This window comes from Oncorhynchus clarkii, unplaced genomic scaffold, assembly GCF_045791955.1.
Source record: "Oncorhynchus clarkii lewisi isolate Uvic-CL-2024 unplaced genomic scaffold, UVic_Ocla_1.0 unplaced_contig_8351_pilon_pilon, whole genome shotgun sequence".
NCBI classification, from domain to species: Eukaryota; Metazoa; Chordata; class Actinopteri; order Salmoniformes; family Salmonidae; genus Oncorhynchus; species Oncorhynchus clarkii.
This window is the reverse complement of record NW_027257935.1, coordinates 25642-40659: the sequence shown is the minus strand read 5'-3', so window position 1 is coordinate 40659 and position 15018 is coordinate 25642. Positions and strand designations below refer to the sequence as shown.

At 45.3% G+C, this 15018-nt stretch overlaps 1 protein-coding gene across 1 annotated transcript in view; it reads right to left on the bottom strand.

Annotated features, from left to right (window-relative positions):
- Window positions 1-15018, bottom strand: part of LOC139393723 (TBC1 domain family member 15-like) — a gene marked incomplete at its 5' end in the record, with an annotated part of 51914 nt that overhangs the window by 15425 nt on the left and 21471 nt on the right. The window contains 5 exon segments of the mRNA XM_071142076.1: window positions 1868-1968; window positions 5459-5575; window positions 8309-8403; window positions 9385-9488; window positions 11879-12007. Coding sequence (XP_070998177.1) covers window positions 1868-1968; window positions 5459-5575; window positions 8309-8403; window positions 9385-9488; window positions 11879-12007 — 546 coding nt within the window.

Below are 15018 nucleotides of genomic sequence, written 5' to 3'. Positions count from 1 at the left end.
AGACAAACCACTAAAAGGTTATGTCCCTGCTAGTTTATCTAGCCTATTTCTATGGTCTTATTAAGTTATGTCTGTTCTAGTATATCTAGCTCTATGTTGTCAGTCTCACCATCTGGTCCATGAAGGAGACAAACCACTAAACGGTTATGTCCCTGCTAGTTTATCTAGCCTATTTCTATGGTCTTATTAAGTTATGTCTGTTCTAGTATATCTAGCTCTATGTTGTCAGTCTCACCATCTGGTCCATGAAGGAGACAAACCACTAAAAGGTTATGTCCCTGCTAGTATATCTAGCCTATTTCTATGGTCTTATTAAGTTATGTCTGTTCTAGTATATCTAGCTCTATGTTGTCAGTCTCACCATCTGGTCCATGAAGGAGACAAACCACTAAAAGGTTATGTCCCTGCTAGTTTATCTAGCCTATTTCTATGGTCTTATTAAGTTATGTCTGTTCTAGTATATCTAGCTCTATGTTGTCAGTCTCACCATCTGGTCCATGAAGGAGACAAACCACTAAAAGGTTATGTCCCTGCTAGTTTATCTAGCCTATTTCTATGGTCTTATTAAGTTGTCTGTTCTAGTATATCTAGCTCTATGTTGTCAGTCTCACCATCTGGTCCATGAAGGAGACAAACCACTAAACGGTTATGTCCCTGCTAGTTTATCTAGCCTATTTCTATGGTCTTATTAAGTTATGTCTGTTCTAGTATATCTAGCTCTATGTTGTCAGTCTCACCATCTGGTCCATGAAGGAGACAAACCACTAAACGGTTATGTCCCTGCTAGTTTATCTAGCCTATTTCTATGGTCTTATTAAGTTATGTCTGTTCTAGTATATCTAGCTCTATGTTGTCAGTCTCACCATCTGGTCCATGAAGGAGACAAACCACTAAAAGGTTATGTCCCTGCTAGTTTATCTAGCCTATTTCTATGGTCTTATTAAGTTATGTCTGTTCTAGTATATCTAGCTCTATGTTGTCAGTCTCACCATCTGGTCCATGAAGGAGACAAACCACTAAAAGGTTATGTCCCTGCTAGTTTATCTAGCCTATTTCTATGGTCTTATTAAGTTATGTCTGTTCTAGTATATCTAGCTCTATGTTGTCAGTCTCACCATCTGGTCCATGAAGGAGACAAACCACTAAAAGGTTATGTCCCTGCTAGTTTATCTAGCCTATTTCTATGGTCTTATTAAGGTATGTCTGTTCTAGTATATCTAGCTCTATGTTGTCAGTCTCACCATCTGGTCCATGAAGGAGACAAACCACTAAACGGTTATGTCCCTGCTAGTTTATCTAGCCTATTTCTATGGTCTTATTAAGTTATGTCTGTTCTAGTATATCTAGCTCTATGTTGTCAGTCTCACCATCTGGTCCATGAAGGAGACAAACCACTAAACGGTTATGTCCCTGCTAGTTTATCTAGCCTATTTCTATGGTCTTATTAAGTTATGTCTGTTCTAGTATATCTAGCTCTATGTTGTCAGTCTCACCATCTGGTCCATGAAGGAGACAAACCACTAAAAGGTTATGTCCCTGCTAGTATATCTAGCCTATTTCTATGGTCTTATTAAGTTATGTCTGTTCTAGTATATCTAGCTCTATGTTGTCAGTCTCACCAGCTGGTCCATGAAGGAGACAAACCACTAAAAGGTTATGTCCCTGCTAGTTTATCTAGCCTATTTGGTCTTATTAAGTTATGTCTGTTCTAGTATATCTAGCTCTATGTTGTCAGTCTCACCATCTGGTCCATGAAGGAGACAAACCACTAAACGGTTATGTCCCTGCTAGTTTATCTATCCTATTTCTATGGTCTTATTAAGTTATGTCTGTTCTAGTATATCTAGTTCTATGTTGTCAGTCTCACCATCTGGTCCATGAAGGAGACAAAGCACCAGAAGGCGTCCACCTCGTCCTCCATCACATAGAGGATCGGAGACAGCAGGTCACTCATACCCTGGACATAGCCTGGTGACAGAGAGAAAACAACCCGGTTCAGTCAGCCAGTCAGTCAGCCAGCCAGCCAGTCAGCCAGCCAGTCAGCCAGCCAGCCAGCCAGCCAGTCAGTCAGTCAGCCAGCCAGTAAGTCAGCCAGCCAACCGGCCGGCCAGCCAGTAAGTCAGTCAGCCAGCCAGCCAGCCAGCCAGCCAAAGCCTGGTGGTGACAGAGAGAGGATTTGAAACAGTTCTGGAGTGTTTTCATTCCAACACAATCTTGACCACAGGAGGTTGGTGGCACCTTAATTGGGGAGGACAGGCTCGTGGTAATGACTGGAGCGGAATCAGTGGAATGGTATCAAATACATGGTTTCCATGTGTTTGATGCCGTTCCATTCACTCCGTTCCAGCCATTATTATGAGCCGTCCTCCCCTCAGCAGCCTCCACTGATCACGTCTGGTGCTGAGTGGCATCTAGGATTTATTGTTGGTGAATCCTCAGTAAAAACCCAGTAGAGGCCGAGTACATGCAGTATGACAAGCGTGGTCTTACCCAGGTCAAAGTCATTCAGTATGACCAGCTTTGTCTTACCCAGGTCAAAGTCATACAATATGACAAGCTTTGTCTTACCCAGGTCAAAGTCATTCAGTATGACAAGCTTTGTCTTACCCAGGTCAAAGTAATTCAATATGACAAGCTTTGTCTTACCCAGGTCAAAGTCATTCAGTATGACCAGCTTTGTCTTACCCAGGTCAAAGTCATTCAGTATGACAAGCGTGGTCTTAATCAGGTCAAAGTCATTCAGTATGACCAGCTTTGTCTTACCCAGGTCAAAGTCATTCAGTATGACAAGCGTGGTCTTACCCATGTCAAAGTCATTCAGTATGACAAGCTTTGTCTTACCCAGGTCAAAGTCATTCAGTATGACCAGCTTCGTCTTACCCAGGTCAAAGTCATTCAGTATGACAAGCGTGGTCTTACCCAGGTCAAAGTCATTCAGTATGACAAGCTTGGTCTTACCCAGGTCAAAGTCATTCAGTATGACCAGCTTCGTCTTACCCAGGTCAAAGTCATACAGTATGACCAGCTTTGTCTTACCCAGGTCAAAGTCATTCAGTATGACAAGCGTGGTCTTACCCAGGTCAAAGTCATACAGTATGACAAGCGTGGTCTTACCCAGGTCAAAGTCATTCAGTATGACAAGCGTGGTCTTACCCAGGTCAAAGTCATGCAGTATGACAAGCGTGGTCTTACCCAGGTCAAAGTCATTCAGTATGACAAGCGTGGTCTTACCCAGGTCAAAGTCATTCAGTATGACAAGCTTCGTCTTACCCAGGTCAAAGTCATTCAGTATGACCAGCTTTGTCTTACCCAGGTCAAAGTCATTCAGTATGACAAGCGTGGTCTTACCCAGGTCAAAGTCATTCAGTATGACAAGCGTGGTCTTACCCAGGTTAAAGTCATTCAGTATGACAAGCGTGGTCTTACCCAGGTCAAAGTCATACAATATGACAAGCTTTGTCTTACCCAGGTCAAAGTCATTCAGTATGACAAGCGTGGTCTTACCCAGGTCAAAGTCATTCAGTATGACAAGCTTGGTCTTACCCAGGTCAAAGTCATTCAGTATGACAAGCGTGGTCTTACCCAGGTCAAAGTCATTCAGTATGACAAGCGTGGTCTTACCCAGGTCAAAGTCATGCAGTATGACAAGCGTGGTCTTACCCAGGTCAAAGTCATACAATATGACAAGCTTTGTCTTACCCAGGTCAAAGTCATTCAGTATGACAAGCGTGGTCTTACCCAGGTCAAAGTCATTCAGTATGACAAGCTTGGTCTTACCCAGGTCAAAGTCATTCAGTATGACAAGCGTGGTCTTACCCAGGTCAAAGTCATTCAGTATGACAAGCGTGGTCTTACCCAGGTCAAAGTCATTCAGTATGACAAGCGTGGTCTTACCCAGGTCAAAGTCATTCAGTATGACAAGCGTGGTCTTACCCAGGTCAAAGTCATGCAGTATGACAAGCGTGGTCTTACCCAGGTCAAAGTCATGCAGTATGACAAGCGTGGTCTTACCCAGGTCAAAGTCATACAGTATGACAAGCGTGGTCTTACCCAGGTCAAAGTCATACAGTATGACAAGCGTGGTCTTACCCAGGTCAAAGTCATTCAGTATGACCAGCGTGGTCTTACCCAGGTCAAAGTCATACAGTATGACAAGCGTGGTCTTACCCAGGTCAAAGTCATGCAGTATGACAAGCGTGGTCTTACCCAGGTCAAAGTCATTCAGTATGACAAGCGTGGTCTTACCCAGGTCAAAGTCATTCAGTATGACAAGCGTGGTCTTACCCAGGTCAAAGTCATGCAGTATAACAAGCTTTGTCTTACCCAGGTCAAAGTCATGCAGTATGACAAGCGTGGTCTTACCCAGGTCAAAGTCATGCAGTATGACAAGCGTGGTCTTACCCAGGTCAAAGTCATTCAGTATGACAAGCGTGGTCTTACCCAGGTCAAAGTCATTCAGTATGACAAGCGTGGTCTTACCCAGGTCAAAGTCATGCAGTATGACAAGCGTGGTCTTACCCAGGTCAAAGTCATGCAGTATGACAAGCGTGGTCTTACCCAGGTCAAAGTCATTCAGTATGACAAGCGTGGTCTTACCCAGGTCAAAGTCATTCAGTATGACCAGCGTGGTCTTACCCAGGTCAAAGTCATACAGTATGACAAGCGTGGTCTTACCCAGGTCAAAGTCATTCAGTATGACAAGCGTGGTCTTACCCAGGTCAAAGTCATGCAGTATGACAAGCGTGGTCTTACCCAGGTCAAAGTCATGCAGTATGACAAGCGTGGTCTTACCCAGGTCAAAGTCATTCAGTATGACAAGCGTGGTCTTACCCAGGTCAAAGTCATTCAGTATGACCAGCGTGGTCTTACCCAGGTCAAAGTCATACAGTATGACAAGCGTGGTCTTACCCAGGTCAAAGTCATTCAGTATGACAAGCGTGGTCTTACCCAGGTCAAAGTCATTCAGTATGACCAGCGTGGTCTTACCCAGGTCAAAGTCATACAGTATGACCAGCGTGGTCTTACCCAGGTCAAAGTCATGCAGTATGACAAGCGTGGTCTTACCCAGGTCAAAGTCATGCAGTATGACAAGCGTGGTCTTACCCAGGTCAAAGTCATTCAGTATGACCAGCGTGGTCTTACCCAGGTCAAAGTCATACAGTATGACCAGCGTGGTCTTACCCAGGTCAAAGTCATACAGTATGACAAGCGTGGTCTTACCCAGGTCAAAGTCATTCAGTATGACAAGCGTGGTCTTACCCAGGTCAAAGTCATTCAGTATGACAAGCGTGGTCTTACCCAGGTCAAAGTCATGCAGTATGACAAGCGTGGTCTTACCCAGGTCAAAGTCATTCAGTATGACCAGCGTGGTCTTACCCAGGTCAAAGTCATTCAGTATGACAAGCGTGGTCTTACCCAGGTCAAAGTCATACATGCAGTATGACAAGCGTGGTCTTACCCAGGTCAAAGTCATACATGCAGTAGGTCATGAGGACATCGTGCAGCAGAATCAGTCCTGGGTTGTCTTGTCCTTCATAGAAAGTGTTGGTCCGATCTGTCCTGTTCACGTCTTTCTCTGTGGAGGAAAACAACACAGTCAGAGACCTTAGAATCCCCTTAATTCACCAAATACATTTGCATGTACATGAAGAACATCATGAGTCAGATGACATGGAACAGAAGGAACCTGATCGTAGGATCAGCACTCCTCACAACTCAGAGACACTTTATGATTATAGGCTCCGACTTCACCACACATCTCGTCTGCCTGATTGTCCTTAGACGAAAAGTTTACTGCCAGGAGTTGAAATCAGAAATGGGACCAGCAGCACTTCCAACAGTTCAGCATTGCTCCGTGCAAGCCGCCGCTCATTTCCATATTCATTTCAGTTGACATTTACAGAGAGCACACAACTCTAACCCTGTTACAACCGGAGCCTAATTTCAATCCTTTGAATAGCAGGGGGGAGTGGGAGGGGGGGGGGGGGGGGGGGGGGGCGACTCAGAGAGAGAGAGAGAATAAAGAGACAGAGAGAACAGAAATGCCAAGTCCATTGAGGAGCCAGCCAGATCCAGTATGGATCATTCCTCAACGATCAGGAGGAGATGAGATCCCATTACCTGGCTGACATGGGTCCTGTCCCAAATGACAACCTGCTCCCTATTTAGTGCACATAGGGCTCAGGTCAAAAGTAGTGCACTACGTACAGGGTATAAGGTGCAATTTGGGACGCAGGTTTTGGGGCTGGGTTCTCCAGGCGGACGACGCTGATGGAATATTGAATAAATAAAACACGGGGTTGATCCGATGGGAGACAGATTGATTCCAGGCTCAGCTCAGTCGTAAAGTAGCTAAACTAGGAAAGGTGTCACACTTGGTTTCAAATGGTTTTGCTGAGCAGTTTGGGGTGAGACCTGGAGAAATGTGGCCAACTTTGGTTCTTCACTGGCTGATGGAAGTTAAGTTGCTGACGGAGGCTGTTGGAACAAGGAGTCTAACTCATTAACATATTGGAAAGGTCTCCCGTTTGTCACAGTGCCCGTTGTTCAAACCACGAAACCATCCCACTGTCAGACCAATAGAATCAAATAGAATACAACTATTGTCCATCGATTAGAGGGGAAAACTTTCTTAAGGCTTCCTCAACAACCCCAGAGAGAACCCCCAGAGAGAACCCCCAGAAAGAGCCCCCAGAAAGAGCCCCCAGAAAGAGCCCCCAGGCAGAGCCCCCAGGCAGAGCCCCCAGATGTACAGGGTCAGCAGCAGCGCCCCTGGATGGAGAGCAATCTTGGGGGCTAACATTCTGTTAGAAGTGATGATGACGATGATGGTGATGACCTATTAGACTCCTGACTAACATTCTGTTAGAAGTGATGATGACGATGATGATGATGACCTATTAGACTCCTGACTAACATTCTGTTAGAAGTGATGATGATGATGATGGTGGTGATTACCTATTAGACTCCTGACTAACATTCTGTTAGAAGTGATGATGATGGATGATGATAATGACCTATTAGACTCCTGACTAACATTCTGTTAGAAGTGATGATGATGATGATGGTGATTACCTATTAGACTCCTGACTAACATTCTGTTAGAAGTGATGATGATGATGATGGTGATGACCTATTAGACTCCTGACTAACATTCTGTTAGAAGTGATGATGATGACCTATTAGACTCCTGACTAACATTCTGTTAGAAGTGATGATGATGGTGATTACCTATTAGACTCCTGACTAACATTCTGTTAGAAGTGATGATGACGATGATGGTGGTGATTACCTATTAGACTCCTGACTAACATTCTGTTAGAAGTGATGATGATGATGATGGTGGTGATTACCTATTAGACTCCTGACTAACATTCTGTTAGAAGTGATGATGATGATGATGGTGGTGATTACCTATTAGACTCCTGACTAACATTCTGTTAGAAGTGATGATGATGACCTATTAGACTCCTGACTAACATTCTGTTAGAAGTGATGATGATGATGATGGTGGTGATTACCTATTAGACTCCTGACTAACATTCTGTTAGAAGTGATGATGACGATGATGGTGGTGATTACCTATTAGACTCCTGACTAACATTCTGTTAGAAGTGATGATGACGATGATGATGATGACCTATTAGACTCCTGACTAACATTCTGTTAGAAGTGATGATGACGATGGTGGTGATTACCTATTAGACTCCTGACTAACATTCTGTTAGAAGTGATGATGACGATGATGATGATGACCTATTAGACTCCTGACTAACATTCTGTTAGAAGTGATGATGATGATGATGGTGGTGATTACCTATTAGACTCCTGACTAACATTCTGTTAGAAGTGATGATGATGACCTATTAGACTCCTGACTAACATTCTGTTAGAAGTGATGATGATGATGATGGTGGTGATTACCTATTAGACTCCTGACTAACATTCTGTTAGAAGTGATGATGATGATGATGGTGGTGATTACCTATTAGACTCCTGACTAACATTCTGTTAGAAGTGATGATGATGATGATGATGGTGGTGATTACCTATTAGACTCCTGACTAACATTCTGTTAGAAGTGATGATGACGATGATGGTGGTGATTACCTATTAGACTCCTGACTAACATTCTGTTAGAAGTGATGATGATGATGATGATGGTGATGACCTATTAGACTCCTGACTAACATTCTGTTAGAAGTGATGATGACGATGATGGTGATGACCTATTAGACTCCTGACTAGCATTCTGTTAGTGGTCTCTAAACATGCTGTTAGAAGTGATGATGATGATGATGATGATTACCTATTAGACTCCTGTGGTCTCTAAACATGCTGTTGTGTTTCTCCTGCTCCTCACTCACTGACTTCCACTGGAGCTTCATACGGAAGTACTCATCCCTGAGGAAAGAGGATGAGAAGAGAGGGGGAATCAGTACTCATCCCTGAGGAAAGAGGATGAGAAGAGAGGGGGAATAAGTACTCATCCCTGAGGAAAGAGGATGAGAAGAGAGGGGGAATCAGTACTCATCCCTGAGGAAAGAGGATGAGAAGAGAGGGGGAATCAGTACTCATCCCTGAGGAAAGAGGATGAGAAGAGAGGGGGAATCAGTACTCATCCCTGAGGAAAGAGGATGAGAAGAGAGAAAAGAGGATGAGGAGAGAGGGACTCAGTACTCATCCCTGAGGAAAGAGGATGAGAAGAGAGAAAAGAGGATGATGAGAGAGGGAAAAAGTACTCATCCCCGAGGAAAGAGGATGAGAAGAGAGAAAAGAGGATGAGGAGAGAGGGACTCATCCCTGAGGAAAGAGGATGAGAAGAGAGGGAATCAGTACTCATCCCTGAGGAAAGAGGATGAGAAGAGAGAAAAGAGGATGATGAGAGAGGGAAAAAGTACTCATCCCCGAGGAAAGAGGATGAGAAGAGAGAAAAGAGGATGAGGAGAGAGGGACTCATCCCTGAGGAAAGAGAGAAAAGTAAAGGAGTGAGACAACGGATAATATTTCACATAGTACATTAGTGACGGGGGGAAAGTTGATAGTTACATATCGCAATATTACTTTGGACCATATTATAGATACCTTGACTCCTAGTAAAACATATATAAATGTATATATTTGTTGATTTTGTTAGGTAGTGTTAGCTAGCGCTGGTTCACTTTACCTGTACTAAAACACTGGTATTTTGTCCTATAGCTCGGTTCTCCATCTTCTTTTTAAAAGCCCAGTGCACTCAAAACCTTGATTTCTCTGTCTTTTAAATATATTTGTGTATAATATATATATGAAGTTGGAATAATATTGTGAAAATGATAATGTCCTTGTAGTGTCTCTCTCACGTTTTCCTCCCAGTCTCCTAATGAGTAGGAGTGTCTCTCTTACGTTTTCCTCCTGGTCAAACTCCTCCTCTCCTCCAGGGTGCTCTCCCAGGGGAAGTAGCCCAGCAGAAACTTCCATCCCTCCTTCCTCAACACGTGACACAGACCCTAGGAGGGAAGGAGAGACAGAAAGAGGGATGGGGGGGAGAGACAGAAAGAGGGATGGGGGGGACAGAGAGAAAGTAAGAGAGGAGAGACGGACAGCTTTTATTTCCACAGTCCTACAGTAAGTAACAAACAAAACAGGCCTAACAGAGCTATTCCAGTTTCAACTGAGCCTTCGACTTCCAACGGTCGCTTCAGAGAGAGAGGCGATGTCGGGAGACAAACCAATCTCTGAAAAGCGGCTGACCCCTACTTTCATATCCTTCATGTAGAGAGACTACAGAGAGGCCTGCATCAGATGCTGCCTTTAATGAGTGTTCTGCCTCGCTGCTCAAGGCCACAGACACAGGCAATAGACATCCACAGGTAATAGACATCCACAGGACATCCACATCCACAGGCAATATACATCCACAGGCCACAGACACCCACAGGCCATAGACATCCACAGACATCCACATCCACAGGCAATATACATCCACAGGCCACAGACATCCACAGGCCATAGACATCCACAGACATCCACAGGCCATAGACATCCACAGGCCATAGACATCCACAGACATCCACAGGCCATAGACATCCACAGGCCATAGACATCCACAGACATCCACAGGCCATAGACATCCACAGGCCATAGACATCCACAGACATCCACAGGCCATAGATATCCACAGACATCCACAGGCCATAGACATCCACAGGCCATAGACATCCACAGGCCATAGACAGCCACATCCACAGGCCATAGACATCCAAAGGCCATAGACAGCCACATCCACAGGCCATAGACATCCACAGGCCACAGACATTCACAGGCCATAGACATCCACAGGCCATAGACATCCACAGGCCATAGACATCCACAGGCCATAGACATCCACAGGCCATAGACATCCACAGACATCCACAGGCCATAGATATCCACAGGCCATAGACATCCACAGGCCATAGTCATCCACAGGCCATAGTCATCCACAGGCCATAGACATCCACAGGCCATAGACATCCACAGGCCATAGACATCCACAGGCCATAGACATCCACAGGCCATAGACAGCCACAGGCCATAGACAGCCACAGGCCATAGACAGCCACAGGCCATAGACATCCACAGGCCATAGACAGCCACAGGCCATAGACTCCCAATGCAGTGTGGATGAGCTACTGTAGCTAGCTCTGTCAAGGATGAACAGTATATGTAGGAATTAAAAGCACTGATGTGTTTGTGCTGTTGCTACTCTCTTAATTAACAGCAGAGGGCGTGTGTGTGGTGTGTGTGTGGTGTGTGTGATACAGAGAGACTGTCCCGTTTGATCATGTGTTTCAGTGTGTTATATCCTGGTGTTTCAGTGTGTTATATCCTGGTGTTTCAGTGTGTTACATCCTGGTGTTTCAGTGTTACATCCTGGTGTTTCAGTGTGTTATATCCTGGTGTTTCAGTGTTACATCCTGGTGTTTCAGTGTGTTACATCCTGGTGTTATTCAGTGTGTTACATCCTGGTGTTTCAGTGTGTTACATCCTGGTGTTTCAGTGTTACATCCTGGTGTTTCAGTGTGTTACATCCTGGTGTTTCAGTGTGTTACATCCTGGTGTTTCAGTGTGTTACATCCTGGTGTTTCAGTGTGTTACATCCTGGTGTTTCAGTGTGTTACATCCTGGTGTTTCAGTGTGTTACATCCTGGTGTTTCAGTGTGTTACATCCTGGTGTTTCAGTGTGTTACATCCTGGTGTTTCAGTGTGTTACATCCTGGTGTTTCAGTGTGTTACATCCTGGTGTTTCAGTGTGTTACATCCTGGTGTTTCAGTGTTACATCCTGGTGTTTCACTGTGTTACATCCTGGTGTTTCAGTGTGTTATATCCTGGTGTTTCAGTGTGTTATACCCTGGTGTTTCAGTGTGTTACATCCTGGTGTTTCAGTGTGTTACATCCTGGTGTTTCAGTGTGTTACATCCTGGTGTTTCAGTGTGTTACATCCTGGTGTTTCAGTGTGTTACATCCTGGTGTTTCAGTGTGTTACATCCTGGTGTTTCAGTGTTACATCCTGGTGTTTCACTGTGTTACATCCTGGTGTTTCAGTGTGTTATATCCTGGTGTTTCAGTGTGTTATACCCTGGTGTTTCAGTGTGTTACATCCTGGTGTTTCAGTGTGTTACATCCTGGTGTTTCAGTGTGTTACATCCTGGTGTTTCAGTGTGTTATATCCTGGTGTTTCAGTGTGTTATATCCTGGTGTTTCAGTGTGTTACATCCTGGTGTTTCAGTGTGTTACATCCTGGTGTTTCACTGTGTTACATCCTGGTGTTTCAGTGTGTTATACCCTGGTGTTTCAGTGTGTTATATCCTGCTGTATTTAGTTGGTTCCTGGCCCCACATTTGAGGTGTTCCTTACCCCTTTGAATATGGTCTGTTTGAGGTGTGAGATATTCCTCATGCGTCCCTCAGGGTCCATGTTGGTGTTCCACTCCTCCGCCCCAACAGGCTCCCTACGCCGGACCTCTGGCAGCACGCCAAGATCAATCTACCAGGACAGAGAGGGAGAGTATGGAAATACTGCATTACCTACATGTTACTGCTACACCAATAACAAACTATAGAGGGAGGGAGGGGAATTACTGCTACACCAATAACACACTATAGAGGGAGGGAGGGGACTTACTGCTACACCAATAACACACTATAGAGAGAGGGTAGGGAGGGGACTTACTGCTACACCAATAACACACTATAGAGAGAGAGGGAGGGGACTTACTGCTACACCAATAACACACTATAGAGAGGGAGGGAGGGAGGGGACTTACTGCTACACCAATAACACACTATAGAGAGAGAGGGAGGGGACTTACTGCTACACCAATAACACACTATAGAGAGAGAGGGAGGGAGGGGACTTACTGCTACACCAATAACACACTATAGAGAGAGGGAGGGAGGGGACTTACTGCTACACCAATAACACACTATAGAGAGAGAGAGGGAGGGGACTTACTGCTACACCAATAACACACTATAGAGAGAGAGGGGACTTACTGCTACACCAATAACACACTATAGAGAGAGGGAGGGAGGGGACTTACTGCTACACCAATAACACACTATAGAGAGAGAGGGAGGGGACTTACTGCTACACCAATAACACACTATAGAGAGAGAGGGAGGGAGGGGACTTACTGCTACACCAATAACACACTATAGAGAGAGAGAGGGGAGGGGACTTACTGCTACACCAATAACACACTATAGAGAGAGAGGGGAGGGGACTTACTGCTACACCAATAACACACTATAGAGAGAGAGGGAGGGAGGGGACTTACTGCTACACCAATAACACACTATAGAGAGAGAGGGAGGGAGGGGACTTACTGCTACACCAATAACACACTATAGAGAGAGAGGGAGGGAGGGGACTTACTGCTACACCAATAACACACTATAGAGAGAGAGGGAGGGAGGGGACTTACTGCTACACCAATAACACACTATAGAGAGAGAGGGAGGGAGGGGACTTACTGCTACACCAATAACACACTATAGAGAGAGAGGGGAGGGGACTTACTGCTACACCAATAACACACTATAGAGAGAGAGGGAGGGAGGGGACTTACTGCTACACCAATAACACACTATAGAGAGAGGGAGGGAGGGGACTTACTGCTACACCAATAACACACTAGAGAGGGAGGGAGGGGACTTACTGCTATACCAATAACACACTATATAGAGAGGGAGGGAGGGGACTTACTGCTACACCAATAACACACTATAGAGAGAGGGAGGGGACTTACTGCTACACCAATAACAAACTATATAGAGAGGGAGGGAGGGGACTTACTGCTACACCAATAACACACTATAGAGAGAGGGAGGGAGGGGACTTACTGCTACACCAATAACACACTAGAGAGGGAGGGAGGGGACTTACTGCTACACCAATAACACACTATAGAGAGAGGGAGGGAGGGGACTTACTGCTACACCAATAACACACTATAGAGAGAGGGAGGGGACTTACTGCTACACCAATAACAAACTATATAGAGAGGGAGGGAGGGGACTTACTGCTACACCAATAACACACTATATAGAGAGGGAGGGAGGGGACTTACTGCTACACCAATAACACACTATAGAGAGAGGGAGGGAGGGGACTTACTGCTACACCAATAACACACTATAGAGAGAGAGGGAGGGAGGGGACTTACTGCTACACCAATAACACACTATAGAGAGAGAGAGGGGAGGGGACTTACTGCTACACCAATAACACACTATAGAGAGAGAGAGGGAGGGGACTTACTGCTACACCAATAATACACTATAGAGAGAGAGGGAGGGAGGGGACTTACTGCTACACCAATAACACACTATAGAGAGAGAGAGAGGGAGGGGACTTACTGCTACACCAATAACACACTATATAGAGAGGGAGGGAGGGGACTTACTGCTACACCAATAATACACTATAGAGAGAGAGGGGAGGGGACTTACTGCTACACCAATAATACACTATAGAGAGAGAGGGAGGGAGGGGACTTACTGCTACACCAATAACACACTATAGAGAGAGAGAGAGGGAGGGGACTTACTGCTACACCAATAACACACTATATAGAGAGGGAGGGAGGGGACTTACTGCTACACCAATAACACACTATAGAGAGAGAGGGAGGGGACTTACTGCTACACCAATAACACACTATAGAGAGAGAGGGAGGGAGGGGACTTACTGCTACACCAATAACACACTATAGAGAGAGAGGGAGGGAGGGGACTTACTGCTACACCAATAACACACTAGAGAGGGAGGGAGGGAGGGGACTTACTGCTACACCAATAACACACTATAGAGAGAGAGAGGGGAGGGGACTTACTGCTACACCAATAACACACTATAGAGAGAGAGGGAGGGAGGGAGGGGACTTACTGCTACACCAATAACACACTATAGAGAGAGAGGGAGGGAGGGGACTTACTGCTACACCAATAACACACTATAGAGAGAGAGGGAGGGAGGGGACTTACTGCTACACCAATAACACACTATAGAGAGAGAGGGAGGGAGGGGACTTACTGCTACACCAATAACACACTATAGAGAGAGAGGGAGGGGACTTACTGCTACACCAATAACACACTATATAGAGAGGGAGAGAGAGGACTTACTGCTACACTAATAACACACTATAGAGAGAGAGGGAGGGAGGGGACTTACTGCTACACCAATAACACACTATAGAGAGAGGGAGAGAGAGGACTTACTGCTACACCAATAACACACTATAGAGAGAGAGGGAGGGAGGGGACTTACTGCTACACCAATAACACACTATAGAGAGAGAGGGAGGGAGGGGACTTACTGCTACACCAATAACACACTATAGAGAGAGAGGGAGGGGACTTACTGCTACACCAATAACACACTATAGAGAGAGAGGGAGGGAGGGGACTTACTGCTACACCAATAACACACTAGAGAGGGAGGGAGGGGATTTACTGCTACACCAATAACACACTATAGAGAGGGAGGGAGGG